At 41.8% G+C, this 18,939-nt stretch overlaps 1 protein-coding gene across 1 annotated transcript in view; it reads right to left on the reverse strand.

Moving 5' to 3' along the window:
- The window catches only part of Mocos (molybdenum cofactor sulfurase), a 110,960-nt gene that overhangs the window by 27,028 nt on the left and 64,993 nt on the right, over positions 1-18,939 (reverse strand). Inside the window, exons 9-11 of the mRNA XM_004666800.2 lie at positions 16,819-16,981; positions 12,648-12,726; positions 10,964-11,088 (exon numbers count right to left, since the gene is read on the reverse strand). Coding sequence (XP_004666857.2) covers positions 10,964-11,088; positions 12,648-12,726; positions 16,819-16,981 — 367 coding nt within the window. The remainder of the gene's footprint in view (positions 1-10,963; positions 11,089-12,647; positions 12,727-16,818; positions 16,982-18,939) is intronic.

The raw sequence follows: 18,939 nt of genomic DNA on the forward strand, positions 1-18,939 counted from the left end.
AACTGCAGGACCTAATTAAGCTGTCAAGTGACTGATGATAAAAGGCATTTCATGTTAGATCTCGGTCACGGACCTCAGAAGAAAGGTTTGAGTGACAGTGTGTTCACCAAACTCCTTCCTTCCCTAGCCCTTTATTACTCCCACAAGATTGCTCAGAAGAGTACAATGACCAACTCCTGTCCATAACTGTCAGCCATTCATGTATGTGGGAACCAATAGCAGGAGCCCAGCAGCTCAGTGAGAGATGTTCAACAGCTTTGTTCTTTCTGTTCATTAACTTGTCTTCCAAATGGATAATAAACTTACATTGCTTTGACTGATGTACTATTAAATATATAAGACCTCATAGCAGGGTGTGGTGGTATACACCTTTAATCCCAGCACTCTGGAGGCAGAGGTAGGAGGATACCTGTGAGTTTGATGCCAGCATGGGACTACAGAGTAAGTACCAGGTCAGCCTGGACTACAGTGAGACCTTACCTCAAAAAACAAAATATATGTAGAAGAACTCCAGCCAGAAGAAATTTCCTAACACTTTAGGTCCTCAATGTCTAAGCAAACTTCAAGACCTACATATATGTTTCAATTCATATTTTCATTTTATAGTATGAAAAGGTCATCAATACAAAATTTGGGGTCTGGACAGATGGCTTAGCAGTTATGGTACTTGCTTGTGAAGCCCAAAGACCAGGTTTTATTCCCTAGGACCCACATAAGCCAGATGCACACTGTGACACATGCATCTGGAGTTTGTTTGCAGTGGCTGGAGGCCCTGGTGTGCCATACTCTCTTCTCTCTCTCTCTCTTTCTCCCTCCCTCTCTCTCTCTCTCTCTCTCTCTCTCTCTCTTCTTCTTCTTCTTCTTCTTCTTTCATTCTCTCTCACGAAAATAAATAAAACAATACCACCATTTAAAAAAGGATTCTCAAGTATAAAATATAGAACCTAAGACAGAATTCTATCGAGAAAGAGGAAATACAAGTAAAAGAAGGATAAGGAAAGAAATAAAATTCCTTGCTATTAAAGATACATAGACCTTGGCATGGTAGTGCATGCTTTTAGTCCCAGCACTTGAGAGCCTGAAATAGGATTGCTATGAGATTTAAGGCCAGCCCGGACTACCGAGAGAGTTCCAGGTCAGTCTGGGCTAGAGTGAGACCTTGCTTAAAAAAAAAAAAAAAAAAGACAGACTTCTGGTTAAGATGGCAGCATAGGTACCACGCCAAAGCAGCCGAGGGGGGACAAAGACCAAAAAAACTCAGCAAAATACACACTTTTACTAAAAAGTGAGGTGTGTATGAAATTGACGTGGCAGCGGAGAAGTAGAAGAGATCCAGAGCATCCAGACACGCACAGGCCGGCAAAAGCGACCCCGGCAGCTCTGCCAGCTGTGGCAGTGGCACACCAGAAAGCTGCCAGGCTCGGCTGGAGCCCCAGAAAAAGCCAGGTGTGGGGAGCTTCCCCTCACACCGGTGCTCTCCACAACTCAGCAAACATGAAGGGAGAGCGGCAGTGAGCAACAGAGGAGCAGACCACGAGGTAGAAGATCATGTGGAACAGCAAGACAACCAGAGCAGCTGCGGCTCCCTCCCCTCCCCCACTGCCTGAGCCCAGCTCCAGCGAACAGAGCAGTGGTCCCGGGACCCGGCCACGCCAACTTGAGCTGAAAGCAGGACCCAAGCAGGAACAGAGTCCGGCAGCAACATCAGCAGCTCTGGCACTGGTAACAGTGGCCCTAGCAGCAGCAGATCCAGTAGCAGCAGCAGCGGCAGACCCAGAAGCAGAAGCTTCAGAGGCAGCAGCGGCAGATCCAGCAGTAGCAGCTTCAGTGGCAGCAGTGGCAACAGACCCAGCAGCAGCAGCTTTAGCAGCAGCAGTTCCAGCAGCGGGGGTGCTGATCTGCAGGGACACATTTGCCAGGCTCGGTTTGCCCCACAGGAAAAGCCAGTGCCCAGCTCCAGAAATCAGAACAGCAGTCCGACAATCCAGGCAGCAACTTGACTGAGACCAAAATCATCCAAGGTAACTGGGATTGCACCAGGGAAGGGTCTCACTTGGTCACAAGTTGACTTGGATCCCTCAACAGACCAGAAATCTTAACCTCTTTGCTGATAGAGGATCTGGTCATTATAATAACTACTCTTGCATACATACTTGGGGCTGTTTTTGATTGAATGTGTACAGTGTTTAGATAAATTTTAGAATCTACCTGTATTTTATTCCACTCAGCCTACTTGAATACTCCCATAGCAGGGAAACTCAACCCCTAGGAACACCTTTGTAGATACTCTGAGAGTCTTAAGAGCCACACCTAGCACCTTAAGCTCCTACCCTGAAAATATATAACATCAAATCAATTGATAAAGCTAAGAATACCCAGCTAGCTAGAAAACTCAAGCATTAACTTAATCCAAGATGCAAAAAAATATATACATTATGACACAAGAAACACTAAAAAGCAAGACGATATAAATCCACCTAAAAGTATTAATGCATCAGGAATGACCTCCAGTGAGAACAAGTTAGAGGAAATGCCTGAGAAAGATTTCAAAAGAATGATTGTAAATATGTTCAAAGAGGTCAAAGAACAAATCAAAGGAATCAAAGAAGAAATCAAAGAGAAAACCAAAGGAATCAAAGAGGAAATCAAAGAAGACGCAGGACACCATTTTAATGAAATAAAAAAGGCAATACCAGACATAAATAAGGAAATAGAAATACTAAAGAAAAACCAGTCAGAATGACTAGCAATGAAGAACACAGTTAATGAAATAAAAAACTCTGTAGAAAATCTCACCAGTAGAATGGATGAAGGAGAGGACAGAATATCTAAGATAGAAGGCCAGGTGGCAGATCGAAAACAGTCCAACAAAGAGAAAGACAAACTTATAGAAAAATATGAGTGGGAATTTCAAGATATTTGGGACACTATGAAAAGATCAAATATAAGAATTCAGGGCATAGTAGAAAGAGAAGAATTCCATTCCAAAGACATAGTAGGCGTCTTCAACAAAATCATAGAAGAAAATTTCCCCCAAATTGGGAAAGAGGTGCCAATGCAGATACAGGAAGCCTTTAGAACCCCAGCCAGACAAAACCTGGAAAGAACCTCTCCTCGCCATATTATAATCAAACTACCAAACACACAAACCAAAGAAAAAATATTGAAAGCAGTTAGAGAGAAAAATCAAGTTACCTACAAAGGCAAGCCCATCAGGATTACAGCAGATTATTCAACACAAACTTTAAAAGCCAGAAGGGCTTGGAGTGATATATTCCAAGTTCTGAAAGATAACAACTGTCAACCAAGGTTACTTTATCCTGCAAAGCTTTCCATTCAAATAGACGGAGACATAAGGACATTCCATGACAAAAGCAGGTCAAAGGAGTATTTGAAGACAAAACCAGCTCTACAGAAAATACTTCATAGAATCCTTCATGCTGAAGAAAAGTAAAACCACACATATAAGGAACCTAGAAAAAAAAGCAATACTCAAATACTAGTTAACACAACAGAGCACAGGTAGAACCGGAACCACAAAAAAAAAAAAAAAAGGCAAACATAAATACACACCTTTCAATAAAATCTCTTAATATCAACGGTCTCAATGCCCCAACGAAAAGACATAGGTTTAAAGACTGGGTTAAAAAGCAGGATCCTATAATTTGTTGTCCCCAAGAAACTCACCTTTATACAAAGGATAGGCATTATCTTAGGGTGAAAGGTTGGAAGATGGTGTTTCAAGCAAATGGGCCTAGAAAATAAGCAGGGGTTGCTATCCTAATATCTGACAAGGTAGACTTCAGTCTGTTAGTCAAGAAAGGTAAAGAAGGTCACTTTATATTGATTAAGGGCACATTCCAACAGGAGGACATTACAATCCTAAACATATATGCACCTAACATGGGGGCTCCCAAATTCATCAAACAAACACTATTAGAACTAAGGTCACAAATAACACCAAACACAGGGGTGGTAGGTGACTTTAACACCCCACTCTCATCAATTGACAGGTCATCCTGGGAAAAAATAAGGAGAAAGGCATCTGGACTAAATGAGATCATAGAAGGAATGGACCTAACAGGACATTTCATCCAAATGCTGCAGAATATACATTCTTTTCAGCAACACATGGAACATTCTCTAAAATAGACCATATATTAGGACACAAAGCAAATCTTAACAAATTCAGGAAAATTGAAATAATTCCTTGCATTCTATCTGACCACAATGGAATTAAACTACAAATCAGTAGCAAGAAAGGCTATAGAGCATACATAAAATCATGGAAACTAAACAAAACACTAAAAAATGATGAATGGGTCAATGAAGAAATAAAGAAGGAAATCAAAAAATGTATAGAGTCAAATGATAATGAGAACACAACATATAAAAATCTCTGGGACACAATGAAGGCAGTTCTAAGGGTAAATTTATAGCTTTAAGTTCCCATATTAAGAAATTAGAAAGGTCGCAAGAAAACAACCTAATGCTTCATCTTAAAGCCTTGGAAAAAGAAGAACAAGGCAAACCAAAAATCACTAGATGGGAAGAAACAGTAAAGATTAGGGCGGAAATTAATGAAATAGAAACAAACAAACAAACAAAAAAATCCAAAGAATTAATGAAACAAAGAGTTGGTTCTTTGAAAGGATAAACAAGATTAAAAAACCCTTAGCAAATCTGACCAAAAGAAAGAGAGAAGAGACACAAATTAATAAAATCAGAGATGAAAAAGGTAAACTCACAACAGATTGCAGAGAAATTCAAAAAATCATAGGGTCATACTATAAAAGCATATACTATACAAAGTATGAAAATCTGAAAGAAATGGATAATGTCCTTGATTTATATGACCTACCTAAATTAAATCAAAATGAGATTAATCATTTAAATAGACCTATAACAAACATAGAGATCCAAACAGTTATCAAAAATCTCCCAACTAAAAAAAGCCCAGGCCCAGATGGATTCACTGCTAAATTTTACCAGACCTTTAAGGAAGAGTTAACACCATTGCTTCTTAAGCTTTTCCAGGAAATAGAAAAAAAAGGAATTCTACCAAACTCCTTCTATGAGGCCAGCATCACCCTGATACCAAAACCAGGCAAGGATAGAACAAAAAAAGAAAATTACAGACCAGTCTCCCTCATGAACATACATGCAAAAATTCTCAACAAAATATTGGCAAACAGAATACAATAATATATCAAAAATATCATTCACCCTGACCAAGTAGGCTTGCTCCCAGAGATGCAGGGGTGGTTCAATATATGCAAATCTATAAATGTAATACATTATATAAACGGGTTGAAGGACAAAAATCACATGATCATCTCATTAGACGCAGAGAAAGCATTTGACAAAATCCAACATCCCTTCATGATAAAAGTCCTACAGAGACTGGGAATAGAAGGAACATATCTCAATATAATAAAAGCTATTTATGACAAGCCTACAGCCAACATATTACTAAATGGGGAAAAACTGGAAGCTTTTCCACTAAAATCAGGAACAAAACAAGGGTGTCCACTGTCCCCACTTTTATTTAATATAGTTTTGGAAGTCTTAGCCACAGCAATAAGGCAAGAGACACACATAAAAGGGATACAAATTGGAAAGGAAGAGATCAAGTTATTATTTGCAGATGACATGATTCTATACATAAAGGACCCTAAAGACTCTACTAGCAAACTGTTAGAGCTGACCAAAACCTACAGCCATGTAGCAGGATACAAAATAAATACACAGAAATCAGTAGCCTTCCTATATGCTAACAACAAACACACAGAGGATGAAATCAGAGAAGCACTCCCATTCATAATTGCATCCAAAAAAAAATAAAGTACCTTGGAATAAACCTAACCAAAGAAGTAAAGGATCTCTACAATGAGAACTTTAAAACACTCAAGTGAGAAATTGCAGAAGATACTAGAAAGTGGAGAAACATCCCTTGTTCCTGGATTGGATGAATCAATATTGTGAAAATGGCAATCTTACCTAAAGCAATCTACACATTTAATGCAATCCCTATCAAAATTCCAAAGGCTTTCTTCATGGAAATAGAAAAAACAATCCAAAAATTCATTTGGAATCACAAAAAAACTCAAATATCTAAAATAATACTGAGCAGCAAAAGTAAGCCTGGTGGTATCACCATACCTGATTTTAACCTGTACTACAGAGCCATAGTAACAAAAACAGCATGGTACTGGCACAAAAACAGACATGTAGATCAGTGGAACAGAATAGAGGACCCAGATGTAAGTCCAGGTAACTATAGCCACCTGATATCCGATAAAAATGCCAAAAATACTCATTGGAGAAAAGACAGCCTCTTCAGCAAATGGTGTTTTCAAAACTGGATATATATCTGTAGAAGGATGAAAATAGATTCTTCTCTCTCGCCATGCACAAGAATTAAGTCCAAATGGATTAAAGATCTTAACATCAGACCTGAAACTCTGAAACTGCCAGAGGAAAAAGTAGGGGAAACCCTTCAACATATTGGTCTTGGCAAAGACTTTCTGAATACAACCCCAATTGCTCAGGCAATAAAACCACAGATTAATCACTGGGACCTCATGAAATTACAAAGATTTTGCACTGCAAAGGACACAGTGAAAAAAGAAAAGAGGCAACCTACAGAATGGGAAAAAATCTTCGCCAGCTATATATCTGATAGAGGATTAATATCTAGGATATACAAAGAACTCAAAAAGTTAAATAATAAGAATCAAACAAGCCAATCAAAAATGGGCTATGGAGCTAAATAGAGCATTCTCAAAGGAAGAAATACGAATGGCATATAAGCATCTAAAAAAATGTTCCACGTCACTAGCCATCAGGGAAATGCAGATTAAAACTACATTGAGATTCCATCTCACTCTTGTCAGATTGGCCACCATCATGAAAACAAATGATCATAAATATTGGTGGGGATATGAAAAAAGAGGAACCTTTCTACACTGTTGGTGGGAATGCAATCTGGTCCAGCCATTGTGGAAGTCAGTGTGGAGGTTCCTAAAACAGCTAAAAATTGATCTACCACATGACCCAGCTATAGCACTCCTAGGCATATATCCGAAGGACTCATCTCATTTCCTTAGAAGTACGTGCTCAACCATGTTTATTGCTGCTCAATTTATAATAGCTGGGAAATGGAACCAGCCTAGATGTCCCTCAACTGATGAGTGGATAATGAAGATGTGGCACATTTATACAATGGAGTTCTACTCAATGGTAAAGAAAAATGAAGTTATGAAATTTGCAGAGAAATGGATGGACCTGGAAAGGATTATACTAAGTGAGGTAACCCAGGCCCAGAAAGCCAAGCGCCACATGTTCTCTCTCATATGTGGATCCTAGCTACAGATGACTGGGCTTCTGCGTAAGAAGGAAAATACTTAGTAGCAAAGGCCAGTAAGTTAAAAAGGAGATATAAAGGGAAGAGAAAGGAAGGGAGGAGGGTACTTAATAGATTGATATTGTATATATGTAAGTAGAATGATTGAGATGGGGAGGTAATATGATAGAGAATGGAATTTCAAGGGGGAAAGTGTTGGGGTGGGAGGGAGGGAATTACCATGGGATATTTTTTATAATCATGGAAAATGTTAATAAAAATTTAAAATTTTTTTAAAAAGATATACATATATAAACTGTGAGTATGTATGTACATATGTGTATATCTATCTATCTATCTATCTATCTATCTATATATATATGTATATATATCCCCTCAAACTCATATATACATATGTATTTTTCAATTTTTTGTTTATTTTTACTTATTTATTTGAGAGTGACAGGGAGAAAAAGAGGCAGAGAGAGAGAGAGAGAGAGAGAGAGAGAGAGAGAAAATGGTCATACCAAGGCCTCCAGCCACTGCAAATGAACGCCAGATGCATATGCCACCTTTTGCATCTGGCTTATTTGGGTACTGTGGAATTGAGCCTCAAACCAGGGTCATCAGGCTTCATGAGCAAGCGCTTAACCACTAAGCCATCTCTCCAGCCCCTACATACAGATTTTTAATGAAGACTCATTAGATTCAAATAGCTATGGCATTGAGATTCCATTGACCATGTTGGAAAAGGCCCTGTATGAGCTTTAACTCAAAATAACAGTATTTGGAGCTGGAGAGATGGCTTAGTGGTTAAGGCGTTTGCCTACAAAGCCAGAGTACCCAAGTTCAATTCCCTAGGACCCACATAAGCCAGATGCACAAAGTGGCACATGCGTCTGGAATTTGCAGTGGCCAGAGGCCCTGGTGCACCCATTCTCTCTCTCCCCCCCCCCCTTCCCCTCTACATCTCCCTCTTGCTCTCTCAAAAAAAATTTTTTTAAATAACAGTATTTACGCTGTATTGGAAATCCCAGTCTTGCAATCATTTAAATTGTTTTAATACTTTTGAAGATAATGTACAAATGTAACAAGGAGGAATGTAGCTTTTTATAAAATATATATTTATTTATGAGAGAGAGAAGATGAGAAAGATTGAGAATGGACATACCATGACCTCTAGCCACTACAAACTTCACACGGATGTGCCACTTTGTGCATCTGGCTTTACGTGTGTACTAGGGAATCAAACCCAGGCCATCAAATGCCTTTAATCACTTTAATCTCCTGCCCAGGAAAGTAGCTCTCATTCAACCCAAAGCTGCTATTTTCACAGCAAGTACCAGTGGTTCTCAGATCTCAGCTTCTCCCACTGACAGGACTGGGGTTACAGGTATGTGTGGCCTTGCCCAGCTATTTATGTGGGTGCTGGGGAATCGAAGGAAGCAGCCTCGGGCTCTTATGCTTTCATAACAAGAGTTCTTAACCACTGAACCATCTCTTCAGCCCTGTCCCTTCCTTATGTTTGAGACAGAGCCTCTCAGTGAACACAGAGCTCAGTGCTTTGCTAGACTAACCAGCCTCCTGGTCCCAGGCATCCTCCTGCCTCTACCTTTCCAGTGCTGGCATTTGCATGGGAGCTGGAAACCTGAATTCAAGACTCTGTGCTTACACAGCCAGCACTTTACCCACAGCCATCTCCAAAATCCCAAAAGGGAGTTTGTGAAAATCTTGAAAGGTATACTATCCAAAACTGTCTGAAGTCCAACAGCATGGTCCCGAGCTCTGTGTCGTCAGTGGTGTCCTGGGCGCATGGTCACAAACTGACATCTGGTCCTGTATTGTGCAGGCGACACTCTTCCTTCCCTCCCCTGTGCCCACAACATTGGCAACACCACACATTCCTCCCCTGAAACAGACCTCCTGCCTGGCCCCTTTGCTTCCAGTTCTTACTCTGGTACAGATGCCACACCAAGACACAAGGGAGGATGTCACAAAACTCCCAACTTAAAAATCTGCAATGGGTACTACAGCCCCATGGAGAAGACGGAGCCCTAGCCCTTGGCAGCACCTGCATTCTCCTCCCCAGCTTCTCTGCTGTGGCTTTCTCTTAACAATGGCTTGTAATGGGGAAATGGAAGAGGTTTTTAAGGTCTGGGGGCCCACGGACTCTGAATTAGGGCATTAGAGGGTGTTTTGTCAAGCTGTCATCTCTACTTAAGAAAGTTAAAAACTAGACACCCAGGTATCCATCGTTCCAGAACTGATCTGAGGACACAGCAAATGACTAACATGCTTTTTGTTTGCTTGTTTTTTTTTTTTTTTTCAAGGTAGAATCTCACTCTAGAGCAGGCTGACCTGGAATTCACTATGTAGTCTCAGGCTGGCCTCAGACTCACAGTGATCCTCTTACCCCAGCCTCCTAAGTGCTGGGATTAAAGGCATGCACCACCATTCACAGCTCTTTTTTTTTTTTTCTTTTGAGGTTACTTTTTAGCCAGGCGTGGTGGTGCACACCTTTAATTCCAGCACTCAGGAGGCACAGATAGAGGATCACTGTGAGTCTGAGGCTACTCTGAAACTACATAGTGAATTCCAGGTCAACCTGAGCTAGAGTGAGACCCAACCTCAAAAAACCAAAATAAATAAATACATAAATAAAAACAGTTACTTTTTATTCAGTTATAGATGGTTTTATAGCAGAAAGGTGACTTTTGCAATGATTTTAATTTTGTCAGAAGATTAAGATAATTTTATAAAGTAAAAAAAAAAAATCACACATAGGTGATTGACATAATGAATGCTTTAGAAAGATTAGAGCAGTAAAGGGATAAGAAAAGAACCTGTACTGCAAAAGGGAAGAAATGAGGGTATGAATAGGTGGACCAAGCTAAACTTACAATTTTCTATTTGACTCTTTAAAACATACTCAATGGCTTGAGTACTTTACAAATAACTAAAAATATTTAAAATAAAACAAGATACATAACAGGCAGGACATCTGTAGTAGAGGCACAGAGTGTGAACAAGTAAACTTAGGGTCCCCTATCTCTGACTTCACTGAAAGCCACCAACCTTACAGATGGCTTTAAGGGAATGTAAGGTCAGGAATACACCTTACATATCATTTAAAAAAAAAAAAAAAAGAAGTGAGGCAAGGTCTCATTGTAGCCAAGGCTGACTTGGAACTCACTCTGTAGTCCAGGCTGGCCTTGAACTCACAGTAATCCTCTTACCTCAGCCTCCCTAGTGCTGAAATTAAAGGTGTGTTCCACTGCCCCGGCAAGTGGAGCTGTGCTTTGACGCACACAGAGCTGAAGGCTGGAGTGCAGACAAAGCAGCTACCTTACCTTCTCCTTGGCCTCCATTAGGGGCTGATGGAAAGCCATACCTCCCACTGACCTGGGGTCATCACAGAAGTTTTCTGTAGAACACACACACACACACACACACACACACATACACACACACACACACACACACACACATACACACACACACACAGAGAGAGAGAGCTTTCTGCATGTGAGCAAGTTGCCCGTGTGCCCATTTTCTGGGCTGGGTTGGATACACACAGAGTAAGTTCCTGTGTCCTCTGAGACATCCCAAGTGTAATACCTTTTTCGGGTTTCTTTTTTGCATTTCGTTGGAAGTTGGAACTCTGCTTGATTAAATGACAAGGACGGCCAAAAAACTTTGACAACCAGCTTGAAATTTTTTCTCCACAATCATAAGTATTTACCCTGGCAAAAAAAAAGGGGGGGTTAATTTTTATATAGTGTTTCTTCAAATCATTATGCAAAGTGCAAAAAGTCATTTAAAAAAGCACTGTGAAGCCTTGGGACTAGGCAGCCTGAAGGCCCACGTGGCATGGGAAGCCTGGGTGGGGGAGAGATTTTCAAAGATGAGAAAATTGTAAAGTAGGACTTGTAGGAAGCTTTCAGTCCAGATCAAATCCTCCTGAAAGACTTTTATACAAATTATCGACACTGAGAAGTCAAAGCTTGAATTTTGAGACAGTCCAGTCTGGTGTGTTGCTTTATTATTATTATTATTATTATTATTAATGTTGGATCTAGCTGTATTATTATTCTTTTTATTAGTTATGGACATACTCCGTGTGTAAACAGCACATGTTGGTACCACCCTTACCCTCATCCCTGCCCCCTCCAAAGGGACCCTCCTCGTTGGGGATGTCAGTGACCCCCACGGGGCCTGTGGGTCACGCATTGTGGGGGTAGCCAGGTGTGTTGCTTTAATATGAACTTAAATGCAGAAACATGTCCTGTTCTTTACCATAGTAAAGAACTGACTTTTCCTCATAGTCAGATCACATGGGCCAACATGTTTCATTTACAAAATCAATGCCCTTCATATAAAATGCTGACAATAAGTATGTTTATTGTTCTTGTATTTTTAAATTCTAGGGATGGCTTAGTGGTTAAGGCGTTTGCCTGCAAATCCTAAGGACCCAGGTTCGATTCCCCAGGACCCATGTTAGCCAGATGCACAAGGAGTTGCATGCGTCTAGAGTTCATTTGCAGTGGCTGGATGCCCTGGCACTCCCATTCTCTCTCTATCTTTCTCTCTTCCAAATAAATAAATAAATATGTATTTTAAAAATAAATAAATAAATAAAATTCTAGAATCAGGTAATGCTATTCCAAGAATATAACCACGAATCCTGCCTGACTTTTTCCTTACCCATGGCCCAAGCCTCCATCTAATGTCACATGGTGTTCAACTGACCTTCTCCCGCTCAACCCTTTCCAGCTAGTCAACATCACCTAGCCAGTCTCTAAAAAATGTGAACCAGCTCTCTTCCCTGATCATCAGTCTCCTGTTCCTACACTCCCCTATCTCCCCACCCCATACTCTATACGCAGCACTGTTCTGGGCTCTGAAAGGACAGCAGGGGTGCTCGGGTGGGACAGACTGAAAATTATTAGTGTACTGGACACAAGGAATGTGAGGAGAGACAGCAGAGCCAAGGCAAGGGGCGAGGGAGGGATCGGCTTCTGTGTGTAGACGAGCAGCCCTTAGGACAAAGGGTTTGTGGCAGAGCCTATAAAACCTATATAACCCTGGTGGGGTTATATAGGAAAGAGCCTGCCAAGCAGAGGGAGCAGCAAGGGCAAGAATAGAGCATGCCAGTTAGGCACGGAGAATACCAAGCAGCTGGAGTTGATGCGCTGCAGACAGGGTGGGTGGTAGGGCAATGAGTCCATCAGACAAGTTCTCCTTTCTCCTCTGGGCCACCACATCCATGGAGCCAGGACTGTCCACCGCTTCCAAGTCTCACCTGTCCATACAAACTCTGCTTTGGCAAATCTGAGCCTGTCCATTGTCTTCCTCAAGAGGCACTTCTATGGGCTCCATCCCTAATGAACAAAGGGTAGAAGTGAGTTGAGCATCACACAAATGGACAGCTATGTAAGTAATTGAAATCCACTGTTGTAAAACAGACAAGATATTAATGATGCTAGAATTTGGTTGGGTCAGGAAGGAGGCTGGCTCTTAGAAAATTAAAACACCCAGATTTTCATCATAATCAGTACCACCAGTAGAGGGCTTCAAGCAAAACAGGTTTCCAGTGGGAGATCCCACACAGAGACCCTGGGATGTGCTATAAATTACTTGGCATATTTCTCTATTCCACGGGACTCCGTGTTCTCTAAGCTACCTTAAATCCTTTAGAAGTAGACAGAAATGAAGGCTTGTGTTGTAAAGACAATGGGAGAATGTCAGTTTCCACAATCAAACTGGATTTCTGCTTCAAGAATCGTTGTTTCTAGGGGCTGGGGAGATGGCTCAGTCAGCAAGAGTGTTTGCCGCACAGGCCGAAGGACCTGAGTTCAGTCTGCGGCACCATGCTCAAAGCTGAGCATGGCTGCGCACGCCCGTGCCCCGAGCACAGGTGGAGACAAGTGGTCAGCCAGCTGAACTAAAAAGTGGTAAGGTCCAATTCTGTGACTGGCTCTGTCTCAGGCAGAACACCCAACGTTCTCTTATGATTTTTACAGGTGTGCATACAGAGCACATGCACCACACATACAACATACGACACACAAACCCATAATGACATTATTGCTTAAAAAAACACATCAGGGGCCGGGAAGATGGCTAGGCAGTCACAGGTGCTTGCTTCCTCCCCAGTACATGCGCACAGCCAAAAGCAAAGCAGCACATGAGCCTGTGATCCCAGCATGCCTACAGCAGTGAGAGGCAGAGCCAGCCAGACTAGCACAGATGCAGGCTGGGCAACAAGGGAGAAACTGTCTGCAGCAGGATGGAAAGAAAAGATAAGCTCCCAACGTCATCCTCAGACCTCCACGTGTGTGCAGTGGCATGCACATGCACATATACACACATACACCATACATACAAACACAATACACACATCATCATCGTAACAATGTCTGTGGGATTGGGAAGCTATTATGATTTCTTCAGTTGTTAAATACAGCATATTTATGAGTGAATAACATAGATGTGTTTAAAATAATAACGTGTGGGCTGGAGAGATGGCTTAGCAGTTCAGGAGCTTGCTTGCAAAACCAAAGAACCTAGGCTCTAACCCAGGCTGACCTGGAATTCACTATGTAGTCTCGGGCTGGCCTCAAACTCATAGCAACCCTCCTATTTCAGCCTCCCAAGTGTTGGGATTAAAGGCATGTGCCACTTCGCCCAGCTTGATAATTTATTTTATTAAGATAAAGTAGTTTTCTTTTCTTATTTTGACAAAAGATTGTCGATTCTCACCTAACACTTCTTCTGTTTTATTGGTTGTCACATTTCTTCTTGTTACATCATCTATTAATGTGACATGTTATGTTGGTAGTCTAGTCCTAAATTCTCTTTGCTCTTTTGAGGTAAAAATAGTATGTGGCAATAATTTTTGAATCTTTTATTGTTTGGTTTGCTAGTATTGTGCTTAGTACTTCCTGGATCAGAGACATGGAAGGAGCCTCAAAACACCAGACTCACTGGGCATTCTTATCCTCAGAGACCTTGACTGGAGCCTGGAAGAGGTACTGCTGCATGCTGCGCACATGCAGATACGTGCACAGTGCTAACAGCAGCAAGGGCTGGCGGCGCTACCGAGCCCTCAACCATGGTAAAGGGAGTGCAAGACAGCCCAACTCTAAGTGGACAATTTCTTTTAAAGGTAAACACATATTTGCCATAATCCATTCCTACATCTTCCCAGAGGAATAAGAGCTACTGGTTACCCCAAACCCTGATGTAAATGGTCACCTCAGTTCTATTCATAGCTACTCGAAATCAGAAATTGCTGTCTGGAATGGCTCCAGGGGAAGACGCTGGCTTTCCTGGCTCTGTCCTGTGACACTGCAGCCAGAGCCCAAGAAGTGTGGTTCATACCTGGCATGAAGCCTCATCCAGCCAGTCTCTGGGGCTTGTGCATCCATTGGTGTTACAGATCTGTTTCGGGGCTACTTATTCATCATGGCTTATAGAACCTGAGATGTTTCCAAAGGGACAGAGAACACTGGGAAACACCCACTAGGATGGAGTAAGAGAGACCTGTTTTTTTATTTTTCTTATTTTTTTTGTTTATTTTGAGGTAGGGTCTCACTCTAACCCAGACTGACCCAGAACTCACCCTGTAGTCCCAGGCTGGCCTCAAATTTATGATGATCCTCCTACTTCTGCCTCCCAGGTGCTGGGATTAAAGGTGTGTGCCACCATGCCCAGGGAGACCTGCTTTTTAAATATCGTGATATTTTTCAAAAACGATTGAATAAGTAAATATTAAAATTTTTAAAGGACTCCAAACCAGAAACAACTCAAATATCCTTCAATAAATAAATGTGCAAAAGCACTCTGTTCTATCCACACCTTGGAATACTACTCAGCAATATAGAGGAACAAGCTACAGATACGAATCTGCATGGACCTCAAAGCCATCACGCCAGTGAAAGAAGCCAATCTCCAAATTTACACTCTGTCTGAGGCTCTTTATACCTCACTGGTACCAGGCATTAAGGTTGGGGAAAGGGGTCGACCCAGGAGTAGCATGATTATCTTCTGTAAGAGTGATGGGATGTTTTGTACCTAGATTGTAGGGGTAGATACACAAATATGTACATACATTCAAATATCCACAAGGGAACCAAAGGCCCAGCAGAGCCCTGTAACTTGGAAGAATGAGATGTCAAGTCATTTCAGAGCTCTAATAAATTGACCTAGTGGTTGAAGGAAAACTGAACCACAGTAACAGAAGAAACCACAGCCAAGAAGCACAGTCACGAACACATGGACATGTGTATCCCCAAGCCCAGCCACACTCAGGGGGAAACTGAGATGCTTATAAATGTTGGGGAAGGTGAGGAAGGAAGAGGAATAAGACCCAGGAGAGGTACGCAGAGAATTTCAACTATAGCTCTAATTTATTGTGGTTGTTGTTGTTAAAAGACTGGAGAAATGGTTCACTTAGTAAGTGTTTGTCTTTCAAGCATGAGGACCTGTGTTTGATAACCAGACCCATGTGAAAAGAAAGAAAGAAAGAAAGAAAGAAAGAAAGAAAGAAAGAAAGAAAGGAAGGAAGGAAGGAAGGAAGGAAGGAAGGAAGGAAGGAAGGAAGGAAGGGAAGACAAAGAAAATCTTAATGAACTGTAACAAATGTTAAAATTTGTGAAAACTGAATGACATCATGGTGTATTATATTATTCTCTACATCTATACTGTCCAACACTATCACCACAAGCCACATGTGGCTATTTAGATAAATCATAATTAAATAACTTTGAAGTTCAGTTCTGGTGCCCACCAGCCTCATTCTGACCACACATTTGACACAACATAGCCACATTTGACAACAACAACCCAGCTGGAAACATGTCCATATTGAACATTTCTGTTGTCACAGAAATTTCTACTGGACAGAAGTGATCAATACCTTCCTACATGTTAGATAGTTCACAATCAGAAACAGATTATATGATGGATAAAGAAGGAAAAGAAGGGCTGGAGAGATGGCTTAGCGGTTAAGCGCTTGCCTGTGAAGCCTAAGGACCCCGGTTCGAGGCTCGGTTCCCCAGGTCCCACGTTAGCCAGATGCACAAGGGGGTGCACGCGTCTGGAGTTCGTTTGCAGAGGCTGGAAGCCCTGGCGCGCCCATTCTCTCTCTCTCCCTCTATCTGTCTTTCTCTCTGTGTCTCTCGCTCTCAAATAAATAAATAAAAAATTAAAAAAAAAAAAGAAAAGAAAGAAGGAAAAGAAGTGCAAGTGCTAAGAACATCATACAATTCCAAGTTTACTCCCCTTTACTTTTGGGTTGCTAAGCCTCCTCCACCCCCCCAAATTTCCCAGAACAAAAATGTCTTTCCTGGTATCATTTCACTTACTTTGGGATAATTATAATATTTGGCAGTAGAAAGGCCATTCTTTCCTTTTCATCTGAGAAAGAAAACTGCCCTCGGGCCACTCTGTGAAGACAAACCATTTCCCACCTTTGGCTTTGATGACCATGACCTTCTGCTGCAGGTCGATGAAGGGCTGGATCAGGCAGAGCCTGGGCTCCTGCTTTTGACTCAAGCAAATACCATTGTGATTCACAACCATCCAGCTCCTGTCGTATAGCAACCCTTGGTTTCCAACAGGCCACACAGTCACCTAAACAAAAGGTAAGGGGACTTAGGGCAGGGCTCCTCAAACATGATCTTCATATCACTGTATAGGTGCAACTGGGCTTTAGGAATTCATCTCAGATTCTTGAAGGAACAAGAGGGATGTGCAAAAGAGATGATGTGAGATGCCTGCTTTCATCCTCTGTATCCACAGATACCATATGGAAACCTAATTCTTTGCTAGCCAATAATGTATATGTTTAAAAAGAGAGAGAGTTTGGGCAGAAGTATCCTATGGGCATGGATAATGGTGCACCCACAAACTGTAGGTTGTTATTAGAAAATTTCAGTGCCTGGGGTGGGATACCGTCTAGTGAGTTGTTGACCAGGAAGTTCTCTGATGTCCCCAAAACATTACATACCATTACCAAGGCTCTTGGTTGCTCACCAAAACTAGATAGTAAGACCCTATTACTGAAGACTCTATATGCAAGTCACTTAAAAATCAAACTGGAGCTGAGCTGGAAACCTCCTCCCTGTTGACTAGCTATCAGAAAGCTGGAATGAGCTATGCTACAAGCAGCCTTTTGGAAGAGAGAAGTCACCAACAGCGTTAAACAGGAGTGGACCATGCAACCATTATAGCTGTCCAACTAGGCCAAATGTGCCAACTGGTGCAATAGTGACATGTCTGTTATGGGGAAAGTCAACTATTCTCTAATTAGACTGGAGGCCCACTCCGTGGGAGGAAATATGTACCTAGTACTGAAAACCTAGTCAAAAGCCTATGGCTGAGGAGGTCATGAGTGAGGCCTAGGGGGATAATGCCTGCTGTTGTCTGACTAAATGCATATTTAATGTCCACCAGACTGCCCTGTAAGCACTATTTTATGTTTATGCCCATATATTAATGCTACTTTTACCTTTGGTTAGAGAAGCCTCTTTTCACATAGTAGTGACCATTGGGATGACTCAAAAGTCACCATAGTGCCTAGCTGGCAAAATTTAAGACTTGCAGTGTCTACTATTAAGTATCTTCACTGGTGATTTCTCTCTCTCCCATTGAACTACATGTAGAATGGCTTTTTTCAGCTTTCTGTCAGCTGGTCTACATGGAGGAGGTTATCAGCTCAGCTCCAGCAGGATTTCTCAGTGGCCTTGCAGCCCAAGTATGAGGAGTCTTCAGAAATAGGGTCTTGCCATCTCTTCCTGGTGGGAAACCAAGGGCCTTGACAATGGCCTATAATGTTTTGGGAGCATTAGGGGCCTCCCTGGCCAACAACTCACTGGAAGGTATCCCATCCCTGGCACTGAAAATTTTCTAGCAACAATCTATGGCTCCTGAGTGTTCCATTGTCCAAAAAAATGTAGATTTCCATATGATTTATTTATATCCTCTTAGATTTTGATTAGCCCTCCCTCTACCTTTCCTTTACTCAATCTCTTCCCCTGACCTCACTTGGACCTTTTCACCCCTATTAATTTGTTTTCCTACTTACATATATACAATACCATCCTATTAAATACCCCTCCTTCCTTTCTCAGGAATACTTTTTTTTAGCTCACAGTTTGAGGTACAGTTCATCATGATGGGGAAGGCATGGTGGCAGGAGAAGCTTGAGGCAGTAGCAGAAGGAGCATACTGCAGCTTGGCCACATCTCCATGGACCAGGAAGCAGAGTGGGGACAGGAAGCAGGAATGGACTATAACCTTCAAGGGCCACTCACCATGACGTACATCCTCCAGCTAGAACCCACCTCCCACAGCAGCAACACCAGCTGGAGACCAAGTGTCCAAGTACATGAACCCATGGGAGACATTTTCCATTTAAAATATAATAGTGATGGTCTCAGTCTGGAGACCAGGCTCCTATGGGACCATCCTGAATGACATGTAATCAAACATCCATAGACTTGGTGTGCTTGATGAGGAGGCAGAGATCCTGTCATCCAGAGGCCTGGACTATGGGACCTTTTCTTGGGACTTAGACATTTACAGAGATT

Source organism: Jaculus jaculus, chromosome 15 (genome assembly GCF_020740685.1).
Source record: "Jaculus jaculus isolate mJacJac1 chromosome 15, mJacJac1.mat.Y.cur, whole genome shotgun sequence".
Lineage (NCBI taxonomy): Eukaryota > Metazoa > Chordata > Mammalia > Rodentia > Dipodidae > Jaculus > Jaculus jaculus.